Source organism: Magnolia sinica, chromosome 1 (assembly GCF_029962835.1).
Source record: "Magnolia sinica isolate HGM2019 chromosome 1, MsV1, whole genome shotgun sequence".
Lineage (NCBI taxonomy): Eukaryota > Viridiplantae > Streptophyta > Magnoliopsida > Magnoliales > Magnoliaceae > Magnolia > Magnolia sinica.
In genome coordinates, this window is record NC_080573.1 from 20,924,711 (window position 1) to 20,939,155 (window position 14,445).

Consider the following 14,445-nt stretch of genomic DNA (forward strand, 5'->3'; position numbering starts at 1 on the left):
ATACAGGTTTTTTCGGGTTTTTTATTTTTAAATTTTTAATTTTTAAAAAAGAGATAGAGAGACTGTAACAGCTGTTACACCATATCGTAAGGGTAATGATGGCGGCTGTTACCTTAGTTATGTCCCTTCTGGGTCCAACTTGAAAGTAGTGTGATTGCAATTGGAGCCTTAGATGAATCTCAAGTTTACAATTTCACTATTTCCTCCTAATTGAACTAGGTTACTGCTATTCAATTCAACAGAGCATGGGTTACCCGCCTAATCTCTGCCATCTGGTGTGACAGTCTTGTCCATGACGGTCAAAGGGGGCTTGTATTTTTCAGGCAGGTGGAGTTAGGCAACTCGGGTGGAGTGGACTTAGTGGGCATCAAAGAGGGCTTGTATTACCGCCAGTCTCCTGATAACATTTGCACTTGACCGCCAATTCCCATATTTGATTTGTTGGTGATTATGTGGCAATTTGTACATTACTTGTTTGATTTTTCATTTACCAATGTAATTCATGGTAAATGACTAATGATTATTTACCCATGTAATTACAGCAACAGTTCCAAGGTTGACGTTACATTCACATAATTTTCACGTGTAAAAGTTATGGGGCCACCAAAAGGAATTGACACAAGATGTCACCCTCCTTTCCATCAGTTCACTAACTCTGAATCGCGTTTAATCTAATCGAATTTCATCGAATTCCCACCATTCCATTCTATTCCATTCCTTGTCAATTCTATTTAACTCAGCAGATAGAAGCCTGAGCAAAGACTTCCTTTACTACAAAGAGTGGACCAAGCTTGGGAGTATGGGTGTAACTCACGCACACCCCCCACCTCCCCCCCGGGGGTAAGGGAAGAGCCTCCCCGGTGATTGAGGGGCTAGGGCGAGCACAAGCTCTGGTGTATAAAATCAATTCCTTTCTGATTGTACCCCTCGTTGAATTGAATGTGTTAGGTCTGTGAGTCTCCTCCTAAGGGTAGAGTCATCTTATTCACACCATCCATTATGCCAACTCATTTTAGGGCATGAGCCCAAAAAATTGAGGCAGATCTGAAGCTCGTGGACCCCATCATAGGAAATGATGGGAATTGAACACCCAATATTTTGAAACTTTTTGGGGGCCACAGAAGTTTTGGATCAGGTTGATATTTGTATAGACCTTTCATATATGTCAATTGTAACCTTATTCATATATGTCAGTTGGATCTTACGAACAGGTTGGATGATTGGATATATGTCCTGTGGGCCCTGGAAAGGTTTCAAATTTAAACAGCGAATTTCATTAACCCCTCTTGTTTTCATTTGGTGTTGCCTCAATTTTGGGCCTCTTATGGTGAGGTCCACCTGAGCTTCCAATCAACCTTATGACCCAAAATGAGATGGTAATACAGTCACACACATGCATTACTGTGTGACCCACGGATTTTAATGGTACCCAATCTCTCTTTGATTTCATACATTTGATGCTATTTTCAAGGCATAATTACATAGTTATTTTCCTCTCAAATAACACTGCTTAAAATTCATTATTAGCTATTTACTCTCATTTAGGCATGTAATTGAAAAAATATATACCCTCTTAATGTCAAATCATCACCAACATCATCAAAATACAGTTACACATGTAATTGAAAAAACAAATGCCCCCTTAATGTCAAATCATTTGATATTGTTGTTTGAAATCATGATGTAACTGTTTGGATGTGAAATTTAAACTTTAAAGCTATGAAAAAGTTCAAAGATTACAAATTCCTTAGGGCCCATTTGGCTGGGCAGATTGGAAGGGATTGGAAGTTAAATCCCAGGATTGGCAGGGAGTGCCAAACAGAATAGGTGACCTGATCCCAGGATATAGCAATCCCATGGATCTTAAGACAATCCACTGACAACACCATCAGTACCTTTAAATCCCATCCAAGATCTTAAGACAATCCACTGACAACACCATCAGTACCTTTAAATCCCATCCAATCCACCCCTATCCGTTCAAATTTGCCTGGGATGTGTTTGTTTAGAGGGATTGCAAGGGATGGGAAGGTTTAATCCCGAGATTGGCCGGGCATGCCAAACAGACTCGATATAGCAATCCCATGGATCTTAAGACAATCCACTGACAACACCATCATTACCTTGAAATCCATGCCATCCACCCTAATACCATTCAATCCCTTCCAATCCACCCGGCCAAACGGGCCCTTAACCTCTCTTAAATGTATCTTGCATTTGACCGATGATTCCCATGTTTGGTTTGGTCATGATGAATGCCCCAAGTGATAAAACATTAATTTTTCTTGTATTTTTAGAAATGTAGAGGTGATAGATTTAGTATTACATTTCAATTCAAATAAATTCTTTTTGCCACAAACAATGAATTGGGTTGTCTACGGATGACTGATGTGCGACTTCAATGGGGTTTTGAGGTGCATACGTGTAACTGATCCGAAAGAACTGTTTGAAAACGATTATAGACTCCTGATTCTTTCAGTTCATATCATTCCATCATGCTACATTCCAACAACTTATATTTGGATGAAATGAAGAGATTCATTTGAAAATTTTCCCTCTATGCATGTTGCCTTCTACGGCTACCACTGAGAAATCTGGCAGGACTGAATGGCGAGAGATCTAGAGTGCTAGCTTGGCCATCCAACACGAGCTCTGCCATGGCAGCTCCAGTTGCTGGTCCATTCAGTATGCCCCAGCAGCTGTGCCCTGTCGCCACATAACATCCCTTGATATCAGGCATCTCTCCGATCACAGGACGGCCATCATCAGTGCACGGCAAGAAGCATGCCTGTTCTGCCCGCACTTCCACCTCCCCTTCCCCCAAATGACTTGATACCTCGCCAGCTATCTTGTGCAGCATTCTTATAGATTCCTCATCCCCCTCTATCTGCTCCGGATCATCTGGAACCTTGGCATCTTTTGACATTCCGCACAAATACACCTCCCCTGAAATGGCCACAGGTCAGTTTCATGCCGATTTCAATTTAAGATCAATGAAGTGTTTAGTATACAAGGGTGCATTTGAATGGAATTCGAAAATATTTAGCTCAATCAAGAGCAAATAGCATATAATACCGTCAACTGATACTGATAGAAACAAGTGTGTATTTTGGATCTTTGACGCGCTATCAAATTGGATTGCAGTTGTTCTTCTAAAAAGATGATTGTGATTGCCTTGGCATTCATATGCCGGCTTGAGATCCAAAGTTCACAATCTTGTTAAATTGCAATTGGAAGGTTGCTTCTTCGTTATGAATAGCAGAAACATCACTATTTGTACGTTTCCTCTGGATGAAACCGAACATTCACAGCTCAATTTCAACCCCGCATCCAAACGCAACCAAGAAGCATATGTAGCAGATCTGAAACTGCAGTTATATTCCAACACAGTTGCTACTTTGACATGAAAATGATTACATACCTTAGTTATTGTTGTTCATAGCCGCCACACGTTAGGTGCGGAAGCGAACTTAGAATGAATCAAACACGCAATAGAGAAATGAAAATTCGAGCAATCATAGAGAACACAACAATTTTATGTGCAAAAAATCTCCACAGGTAAAAACCCCACAGCACAAAGCAACAATGAATCCACTATAAATTGAGAATTACAAGAGATGGACAACTTACATATATGAAACCCTCATCTCTCAAGAAGAATCCCTTAGAAAACCCTAGCTCTCCATTTGCACAAGAGATCTCACGTTCTAATCTAACCCTAATCCCGTTTTAACAAGGTTTATATATAACTCCCATACAAAATTAAAAATAAAATGTGCACTTACGCATTCCGCTAGATATCAACAGTCTTGGTCGACCGGGAAATATCACGGCGTGTCTTAGTTGACCAAGCAACACTGCAATGGATTAAAGACACTCTGACAACAATCTCCACCTTGGCTTTAATCTTTCGACATCATTGCTCCAAGTTGTTATCCCCATCTCTAATCTTCATTAGTAACACCATCATTGTCGCTTCTCGTGCACACTCCAGCTTCATTCATTCTTTGTCAAGCTCAAAAAGTCAAACAAAAACTAAACTTATCTGCATGAATCACCTTTGCAAGCATGTCAGCCAAATTTACATTGGTGGGAATCTTCTCAAGAATAACATTGCATTCTTCTAGCATATGTCAGATAAAGTGATGATGTACATCAATGTGTCTAGTCCAAGAGTAGTACACTGAATTCTTTGCCAAATTGATAGAGCTCTCACTGTCACAATGCACAAGCACGACTTCCTGATGAAACCTCAACTCATTTATCATTCCTCTAAACCAAACTGCATCCTTGAATGCTTCTGTCACCGTCATATACTCAGTTTCGATTGTAGAAAGAGCAACCACAGACTGAAGCTTCAACATCCAACTAATTGCTCCACCCGCTAACACAAACGAGTAACCAGAAGCCGGCCTTCTGTTATCCACATTACCGTCATAATCAACGTCTACATAGCCTACCAGTTTCTCCTCGGATTTTTTGAATGTCAAGACGGAGTTCGTCGTTCCTCATATGTAACACATAATTGATGTCTACATAGCCTACCAGTTTCTCCTCAGATTTTTTGAATGTCAAAACGTAGTCCGTCATACCTTGTATGTAAAAAGTAATAATTTCACTACCCCTCAATGTTGCTTGCCGATGTTTGACATGCATCTGCTTACAACACCCATTGCATGTGAAATATCCGATCGAATACAGACCATGGCATACATAAGACTGTCAATTGCGCCGGAGTAGGGCACACGAGACATTTCTTATCTTCATCAGACATAAGACATTGTTCCGAAAAAATCAAAAGTGAGCAGCGTGGGGTGTGCTAACCGGTTTAGCTTTATAAAGTCCGAACCTAACCAAGACATTCTAAATATCCTCTTCTTGAGGCAACCATAGCCTACTCATTTTCCTGTCACTGTGTACATCAATGCCGAGAATCCTTTTTGCAACATCCAGATCTTTCATCTTAAATGTCCTGGATAACTGGGTCTTCATTGATTTTAGACATGTGATGGTTGGCAATAAGCATATCATCAACATACAATACCAGAATTATGAATTCCTTATAATTTAATGATCTGAAATAGACACGACAATAAAATTCACTTCTAAAAACCGCTGACTCAACATGAAAGAGTCAAAATTTTTGTACCATTGCCTAAGCGACCTTTTCAAGCCGTACGACTTCTTCAACCTATAAACCTTATTCTCTGACTTATGCACCTCGAACCCTTCAAGTTACTTCATATAAATCTGTTCTTCTAGTTTTCCATGTAGAAAAGTTGTTTTCACATCCAACTGTTCCAATTACAGATTGTATTGGGCAAATAATGCCAATACAAATCTAATAAATACTTGCTTCATAACTTGGCGTGAATATCTCACCTAAGTCAATGCCTTTTTTCTGAGCATATTCCTTCGCAAGCAATCTCGCCTTATACCTGTTCAATTTTTTTACGAAAGTCCACTTACACTTAATTATTTTTCGCCCAACGGGAAGCTCCACCAGCTCTCAGTTTCATTCGTGTGCATGGAATCCATCGCATCGTGCATTGCCCACCATCTACTTCTCAACATTTGGATTATCGAATGCTTCCTGAAAGGCAAACAAATCCCCCTCATCTGTAATAAGGGTAAATGCAACATTTGAGTCATCCCTGTATCTCATTAGTAATCTACGATTTCTATGTGGATTCCTTCTAATAGATGGTGGCTCCACCTACTCCTGTATCTCTTTCTGCGGCTCAACTTTATCAAATGTCTCACCTTGTCGATTTCAACATCAATCATAGCTGATTTTTTCGTTTCCTTATGTTCATCCTTCCGGAACAATAAATTCTCATCAAACTTGACGTCTCGACTCATTGTAATTTTTCGTGGACCGATCATACAGCCTGTATCCTTTCACACAATCACAATAGCCAACAAAGGTGCCCTTTGGTCTAGCTTATCTCTCTCAACTGACGGTACATGAAAGTAAGCGTTACAACCAAATACATATAGCCCTGAGTATTCTATTTCCTAACCACTTCATACTTCTTTAAGAATTTTACAATCAATAGCCGCAAATGGGGACCGATTCACTAAATAACAAATTGTGTTAACAGCCTCAGCTTATAGGTCATTGCCAAATGCAATATTACTCAACATACTTTGGGTTCTTTTCAAAAGAGTCTGATTTATACGTTCTGCTACATCATTCTGTTCTGGTGTGTGCCTGTGCCTAACAATCCCATCATCCTTACGATATCGATTAAATTCATTTGAAGTGAACTCTTTGTTGTTATCAATCCTCGATATTTTCAACTGTCGTCCTGATTGTTTTTCAACCACATCGAATTTATGTTTTAAAAAATAAACACACGCCCTTATATAAAAGTCATTAATGAATGTTACCAATGAATGTTACGAAGAATGACGACCCTCCTCTAGAAACAACAGGCGATGGCCCTTACACGTTAGACTGCACATAATCTAGCGGTCCATTTCTACTATGTTTTCCTATTTTAAATGACAACCTTAACCGTTTACCATATATGCAATGCTTACATACATTCAAATAAAAAAATTTAAAAGTAGGAATTAAACCACAATCTAGGAGTACCTTCATACCGCGTTCACTCATGTGGCCTAGGCACGCATGCCATACACGTGCAGACGTGAATTCCATTACAGACATTGCAACTCTAACTAATACAGTGTTCCCGATCAACCTGTAGAGAGTGTCGCTCCTCTATGCTTTCATAATAGTGAGTGCCCCCTTTGAAACTTTTAAGACACCTTCATACCCAACGAATTTGCATCCACGTGCCTCAAGAGCTCCCAAAGATATCATGTTCTTCTTCAAGTCCCGAACGTGTGTCACATCCGTCAGAGTACGATCCACCCCATCAAACAGTCTAATGTGCACCGAGCCAATTCCAATCATCTTACAAGCATGATCATTGCCTATAAGTACCAAACCACTATCATACTCGTTGTACGTGGCGAAACAATTTCAATGAGGGCACGTGATACAATGCCCCTATCCAAAATCCACTCATTATACAAGTGTTTGACCTTGAAAACGAACAATACATTGCAATCACTTATCTCCTCACTGGATTCCGCTAAATTGGCATCTTTTGGTGAATTACCTGAATTCTTATCCTTCTGGATTTTACGATTTGTGCGGTCCTTCTTGCCTTGTCCTGCCATTATTCCAGCACTTCAACTTCTCTTTTTTCCTTCGACTTGGACCTAAATTGCAACTTATTCTTTTATCATTTAGACAATCTTTCCCTTACAACCAGTGCCCCTACAGAAGTACATTCTCCACCATTATTCCTTCTCTACTACTTCGATTGAATAGTGAAGATAACAATATCAAGGTTCAATGTATATCTATCATGACACAAAGTATCCACCAGATTCTCGTAGGAATCCAAAAGGGACATTAACAACATTAGGTCTCTGTCTTCTTCGTCGATCTTCACCTCTACGCTTGTAAGTTTGCAAATTAGTTTGTTAAAGGCGTTGACATGTTCAGAGAGATCTGACCCTTCCTCCATCTTCAAAGTGTACAACTGTTTCTTCAGATATAGGCGATTGGAGAACGACTTCGTCATATATATGCTCTCCAACCTCTCCCATAAGCCCGCAGTAGTCGTCTCGTTAATAACTTTACAAAGGACATTGTCAGCCAAGCACAATTGAATTGCGCTAATCACCCTCTGATCTATAGGCCATCCCAATCCTCTTCTTTCATCATTTTGGGACGTTTCGCTTTGCCAAGAAGTGCTTGCGACACCCCATGCTGAATTAAGAGGACTTTCATCTTCAACCTTCATAATTCAAAGTTATTTTTTTCCTATAAACTTGTATGTCTCGAACTTCACATCGGATCCCTTCAAACCCATGTCTCAGATTCGATCTAAAAACCCTCAACGTAAAGCCTATGATCTGATACCACTTGTTGTAGCCGTCACATGTTAGGCGCGGAAGCTAACTTGGAACGAATCAAACACGCAATAAAGAAATGAAATTTTGAGCAATCATAAAGAATGCAACGATTTTACGTGGAAAATCCTTGTGGGAAAAAACCACAGCACCAAGCGACAATGAATCCACTATGAATTGAGAATTACAAGAGATTGACAACTTACAGATATGAAACCCTTGTCTCTCAAGACGAATACCTTAGAAAACCCTAGCTCTCCCTCTGCATGAGAGATCTCACGTTCTAAACTAACCCCAATCCAATTTTAACAAGGTTTATATATAACCCCATAAAGAATTAGAAACAAAACGCGTACTTAGACGTTTCGCTTGGTCGCACCTTCGGTCGACCGAGATATCAACAGAAAGTCTCAATCAAACGAGAAACATCACAACGTGTCTCGATCGACCAAGCAACACTGCACTAGATTAAAGGCACTCTTATAATAAGACATTGGTCATTTCCAATTTCTTGATTGATTAATTCTACATTTCCATAGAAGAGAAAATATTTTGTGATTTTGGAATTCCCACACACTAGATTTTCCAAAAATCACCAAAGGGGTCATTTGGATGTCTATAAATGGTTTAAGCGATGAATGATTTACAGCTGTAAATCATTTACACCTGTACTATTTGGCTATAAGCTGTAAATCATTTACAAGTAAATGATTATTTAGATAGCCTGTAAATTGTTTAAGTCCTATAAATGAAGAGCCAATCTTTCCATTTATAATCATTGGGGTGTAAATGGAGAGCCTGTTAATGATTTACAGGCATTTTTCAGCATCCAAATACAGACTGTAAACCATTTACCTGTAAATCATTCCCAGATGCCCAAGCAAGGGCTCCTTCCTGTCCACCAAATCACCATTCCACGATCTCTGTGGAATTCTCGTAAGAACAGAAATCCCAATAAACCCAAATCATTTTCCTCACATCCAAAGCAAAACACAGCATAAGGTGATTACCCGTCGGTCTTGGATATACTTCAGGATCAAGAGCTTTCCCTCCATGGCTGGGATGGTAATTGAGGAACAGGGCGTCTGGCGTTATTGCATCTGGGTTTCTCGGCTTCAGAACAATGCTATGAGCTTTAAGACCGGACACTCGGAAGAGTGACGAGATCACCACCAGCCGGCACGACCAAGGCCCAAGTGCCAGAACCACCGCATCTGCCGGAAGGACCGCCGGCCTTCCACCTTCCTCCTTAAGCACCACCGCCGTCGCTCGGCCACCCTCCACCTCTACGCGCTCCACCTCTCCAGTCACCACCTCCACCCCATGCTTGGCCTTGGCTTCAGCCATCAGCGTGCGGGTGAAGAGCTGAGGGTGGACCTGTGCTGTGGTTTCAACGGTCCCGATTGTAGATGCATTTCGGACAGGACCATCAACCCAATCCGGTATGATATGGGCGGGTTTACGAGTAGAGGAAGGGCTGGTAGAGGCGGAGAGGGAGAGGGAGAGGGTGCGGAGAGGGCGGTAGCCATATGCGGTGGGCCCGTCCAGTTCGGCGGACAGGGAGCGGTGGAGATTGAAGCTGGTTCGGGCTAGCTCTGAGAGGGGTCCTCCGTCGCACCAGTCGAGGGCGAGGAAACCTCCGGCCTTGCCGGATGCAGCGCAAGCGACGGAGGATTTCTCAACGACGGTAATGGAGACAGAAGCGGCGGCCTTCTTCGCTAGAAAAAAGGCGGTGCATATGCCAATAACGCCGCCTCCGCACACCACCACCCGCTTCAGCTGCGGCTCTGCTGCTGCAGGCATTGATGGAGATGACGATGATGAGAGTGACATTTTTCACTTGCCTCTTCTACTGCTTGGCTGTATATATATACGGGAGTGTGTTTTTTTATTTATTTAATATTATTATTTTAATGTACTCTGCTGGAGTGTAACGCTTGATACGCGTGCACTTCGAAGTTGTAAACTGTATGCATTCAACACCCATTGAAGACCGGCCTCTCGGAATACGGTACGGCCCTGAAAGTGGGGCCACCTTGATTTATGTATTTTCTATCTAGGCTGTTCATCCGTTTTTCCAGATCATTTTAGTGCATGAGCCCAAAAATTAAGTGGTTACAAAACTCGGGTGGACTATACCATAGAAAACAGTGGTGATTGACCGTTAAAAATCTAATGTGGGCCACAGAAGTTTTTGATGAGGCTGATATTTGTTTTGCCTCTTCATCCAGGTTTATGTGATCTTATCAACGGCTCGGATGGAAAATAAACATTGCCAAAACAGTACAGTACGCCTTAAGAAATTTCCAATGATGGAACTCCCAATCACCAGTGTTTTGTACAACTGAAATTTGAACGTGCTTTATTTTGGTCTCATGCCCTAAAATGATATATGCCAAAACAGATGGCGTGGATATAAAATAATTACATCAAGGTGGGCCCACTGTAATAGCCACACACCGTCTTGGGTTAGGCCGGGGCCGCACCTAATCCGCTCCCTGTGGGGCCCACCGTGATGTCCGTGAGAAATCCACGTAATCCATCGGTTTTGCAACTCACGGTAGGATAGTAGTTAAAAATGATGGAGATCCAAAACTCAGGTGGGCCACACCACACTAAGTGAGGATTGAAAGCCTACCATTTGAAACTTCTTGAGGCCCACAGAAGTTTTGATGAGGATGATATTTGTCTCTACAGTTCATCCCAGTGGGAACAACTACACGAACGGCTTGGATATCATATGGTGGGCTCTGGGAAGATTTCAACGCTGCATCTCGGTTACAGTTCCAAATTTAAAATTTAGATTGATCGAGCAATCCTAACATCTGACACGTGGACACTTGTTTGTTGAATTTGACGGTTGGATATATTTCATTTTTAAGTGTCCACAAATCAGGTAGTCTGGTAACCATATAAGCGTAATTTTTTGGTTTAAAGGAACATCTAAGGCTGGAGTTATAATCTGGACAGTTTAATTTAAATTGATTTTATGCGATTTACGTAAATTCCAAGTGCCTGCGTATCATCCATCACACACTGCCAGAGTATCAGAGTTTCTCTTTATATGTTGACGCATGGCATGCGTGTTTGCGTGACCGAAACGTGTTTTCAGTTTTTTGACACGTCGGAGCCACGGTTGAATAATCTAGACCATTGATCTTACTACGTTGTCTCATCATGGGACTGGGTTTGCCTTAGAAGCGGATTGCGTGGTGAGTTACTCACTACGCTTACCGTACGGAGTATACTCTGTGAGGTCCACCATGATTTATGTATTTTATCCCTTCCGTCCATCTAATTTATCAAATAATTTTAAGGCTTGAGTACAAAAACGAGGCATATCCAATGTTCAAATGGACCACACCACAGGAAACAGTTAAATTGAACGTTTACCACAGTTGAAAAATTCTTGGAGGCGACATAAGTTTTGGATCAAGCTTATATTTGTGTATTCCATTCATCCATATCTGTATGATCTCATGAACAGGTTGGATGACAAATAAACATCACTGTAGGCCTAGAAAGGTTTCAACGGTGGAAATCATTATCCCCACTGTTTCCAATGGGATCTTTGGATATACTTCAATTTTGGGCTCAACCATGGAAAAACGGATGGACGACTGGGATAGACCACATATATTCAAGGTGGGCCCAACTGAGTTTACTCATTACGACAAGAGCCTAATGTGATTTCGCCTTAAAAACCTTATTGGGAGGAGAAAATCCTAACCTTCCAAATGGCAGCGACATGGACTGATGCACAGCTGTCCAAATCATCTCGCACTCCGTGCTCCTAGTTGCGTTGGGTCATTTGGATATTCCAACCGATTAATCTGAACCGTCCATTAAATTCAGCACACATTTCGTGGGCTGCAACAGGAAAAACGCAATAGACGGATGATCCGATCCATCCGCGTTGAAACCAATGAACAGTCTAGATTAATGGATTGGACCGTCTACGTGTTCCAATGCAACTAGGAGCACCCTAATTTATAGTGCTCTAAGAGCACTGTAGTATTTCTCTCTTGTAAATTCAGTTTTCTGGTCCATCCACATTTGGGTCTGCGGTTTGGACGGTCTGGATTGGCTTGGCCCAGTCCCTGTAGGGCCTGCATCCTCCTGGGCTTTTTATGAGCCATAGATCAGGTACATCATCATTCCAAAGTGCTTTGGGATCATAAGCAATCTATGGTGGGGGCCTTTAAAAAGATGCTTGAAGATGACATTTGGGCTAATTTTGTTTGAGTGCTCTATCCTGACCGTCCGTTTTCCATGCAATTGATCGTGTGGTTAAGATCATCCAATCGGCGTGATTTTCAGATCATGGCTTGCCCTAGCACGAATGAATGGGCTGTGAGAATTTATGATTGGGTGTGCAACGTCATTTAAAAGTTCTGGGGCCGTTGCTACATCATCCTTCTCTTTTTCATTCTTTTTCGGATTGTCCTGCCGCCGCTGGATGGACTCGGTTTCAGCTCACTGTGATGTATGGGTTTTATCAACACCGTCCATTCATTTTTTTTTAAAGATCATTTTTAAGGGCATAAGCCCAAAAATGAGACAGATCCAGTGATCAAGTGGACCATGAAGTGGGGATTCAACATCCACCATTAAGGATCCTTACTCTTGCTCGGGTGATAGGCTCTCAGGAGTTTCAACACCCGGTCAAGGGTTCGAGTATCCATGAGTGGTGAAATCCCACTTAGGCGTTAGCGCGTGCAGTGTGTGCGTGTTAAAAAACCAAAAATAAATAAAAATAAAAAATAAAAATCCACCGTTAAAAACCTTGGGAGCAAGAAGTTTTGAACAAGCTGATATTTGTGTTTCCCATCATCCAGGTCTATGTGGCCTTATGAACAGATTAGATGGGAAATAAACATCACGGTGGGCCTTGGAAAGCTTTCAACGGTAGGCATCATTATCACCGCTGCTTTCTTTAGTGCGGTCCACTTGAGCCTTGGATCTGACTCATTTTTTAGTTACAGCCCTAGAAAGATCTGACAAAATGGATAGACGGCGTGGATAAAACACCTACATCACGGTAGGGCCCACAGATCCAATGCCTGAACAACGCGATCAGCTTCCAAAAATCAGTCTCCTGACGGCATTGGTTCTCCTATAAGGACAAGTGGAAAACCGGACCTAGGAACGGCCAGGAGCTTTGAGTAGCCACCGTTATGTATGAGTCCTATCCACACCGTCCATCTGTGTTTTCGTATCATTTTAACATATAAGCCCAAAAATGAGATAGATCCAAGACTCAAGTGGACCCCACCACAGGAAGCAACGGTGATAATGATTCTCACCGTTGAAACTTTTTAGGGCCCACCGTAATGTTTATTTGGCATTTAGATAGACCTGGATAAAGAGAAAACATAAATATCATCTCCATCCAAAACTTTTGTAGCCCCAAGAAGTCTTCAATGGTAAGAGTTTAATCCCCACTATGTGTAGTTCACTTAGCCTTGGATCTGACTCATTTTTGAGATTATACCTAAAATGATAGGAAAAAATAGACCCATACATCACGGTGGCCACTCAAAGCTTCTGCACATTCCCAGTAGAACACAATCCATGTAGATCAGGGAAACGGATTTGCTACTCACCTGCCACTGGCTGGTGGTCGGTGCTCTGTGGGCCACATACTGTATGTGTTTCATCCATTTTATAAATCATTTTAGGGCTTGAGAGGGATATAAATCTCAGGTGGTCCACACCACTGTTCTGTTTATTTGACATCTAATCTGTTGATTACTTCATACACACCCAGATATAAGGAAAAAACAAAGATCAGCTTGATCCAAAACTTTTATGGCCCTTAAAAAGTTTTTAATAGTCGATATTCATTCAACACTGTTTCCTGTAATGTGGAGATTGGGATATATCTCATTTTTTGTCTCATACTATAAAATGATATAGAAAAATAGATAGACGGCATGGATGAAACACATACATCATGGTGAGGCCCACAGAGCACCAACCAGCAGCCATTGGCTGTGGCAGGGGCAGTAGCCAATCCGTTTCCGCGGATTAGGTGTGAGGAGCTCACCATGCGAGATTTGATTGGTAGGTCCGTGTGCTGTCAGATATGGTGCCAGGGCTTTTTAAAGGTTTTTTTTTTTTTTTGGCCGAGCACGTAAATCGGACCATCTCTAACAGCGTACACCCCACCAGTCAAATCTGGCCATGTCACCATACTCACCATGCTTAGTTAAGGGATGTGATGACTTCGCTGCTTAATCCGCGGTCCTGGATAACTTGGCCTTAGTTGACCAGGTCAAAGTCTTAAGTGGACGAGCTTACACCGGGTTCAAATACGGGTGGCAATGGGTTAAGCTAGGGTTAGGTCTGAGTTAGCCCTAGCCCAGCCCTATTCTTTATAGGGCTAGACTTAGACCCATCCCGGCCCGTTAAGGCTTGGGCGTGGCCCTAGCTTGGCCCATCCATGATAATCTTTCCTATAAAAACATTGAAACATGACCAAGGATTCAATGGTTATATTTAAATTAC

At 41.7% G+C, this 14,445-nt stretch overlaps 2 protein-coding genes across 6 annotated transcripts in view; one reads left to right on the forward strand and one right to left on the reverse strand.

The window, feature by feature from the left end:
• The window catches only part of LOC131242627 (uncharacterized), a 46,895-nt gene extending 46,205 nt beyond the window's left edge, over nucleotides 1-690 (forward strand). For 2 of the 5 annotated variants that reach the window (XR_009169673.1, XR_009169672.1), the window contains one exon: nucleotides 324-690. The gene's annotated coding sequence lies outside the window, so the exon portion shown is untranslated. Of the gene's footprint in view, nucleotides 1-219 lie in introns of all 5 variants that reach the window. The other 3 variants (XR_009169669.1, XR_009169671.1, XR_009169670.1) reach the window with 3 other exon arrangements.
• A 1,739-nt stretch (nucleotides 691-2,429) lies between these two features.
• LOC131242647 (putative oxidoreductase TDA3) lies at nucleotides 2,430-9,784 on the reverse strand. Its single transcript, XM_058241422.1, has 2 exons — nucleotides 8,946-9,784; nucleotides 2,430-2,946 (listed from the first exon to the last, which is right to left on the reverse strand). Exons 1-2 carry the CDS (start codon nucleotides 9,766-9,768, stop codon nucleotides 2,558-2,560), a joined length of 1,212 nt encoding a protein of 403 aa, XP_058097405.1. The 5' UTR covers nucleotides 9,769-9,784; the 3' UTR covers nucleotides 2,430-2,557.
• Nucleotides 9,785-14,445: the final 4,661 nt, after the last annotated feature.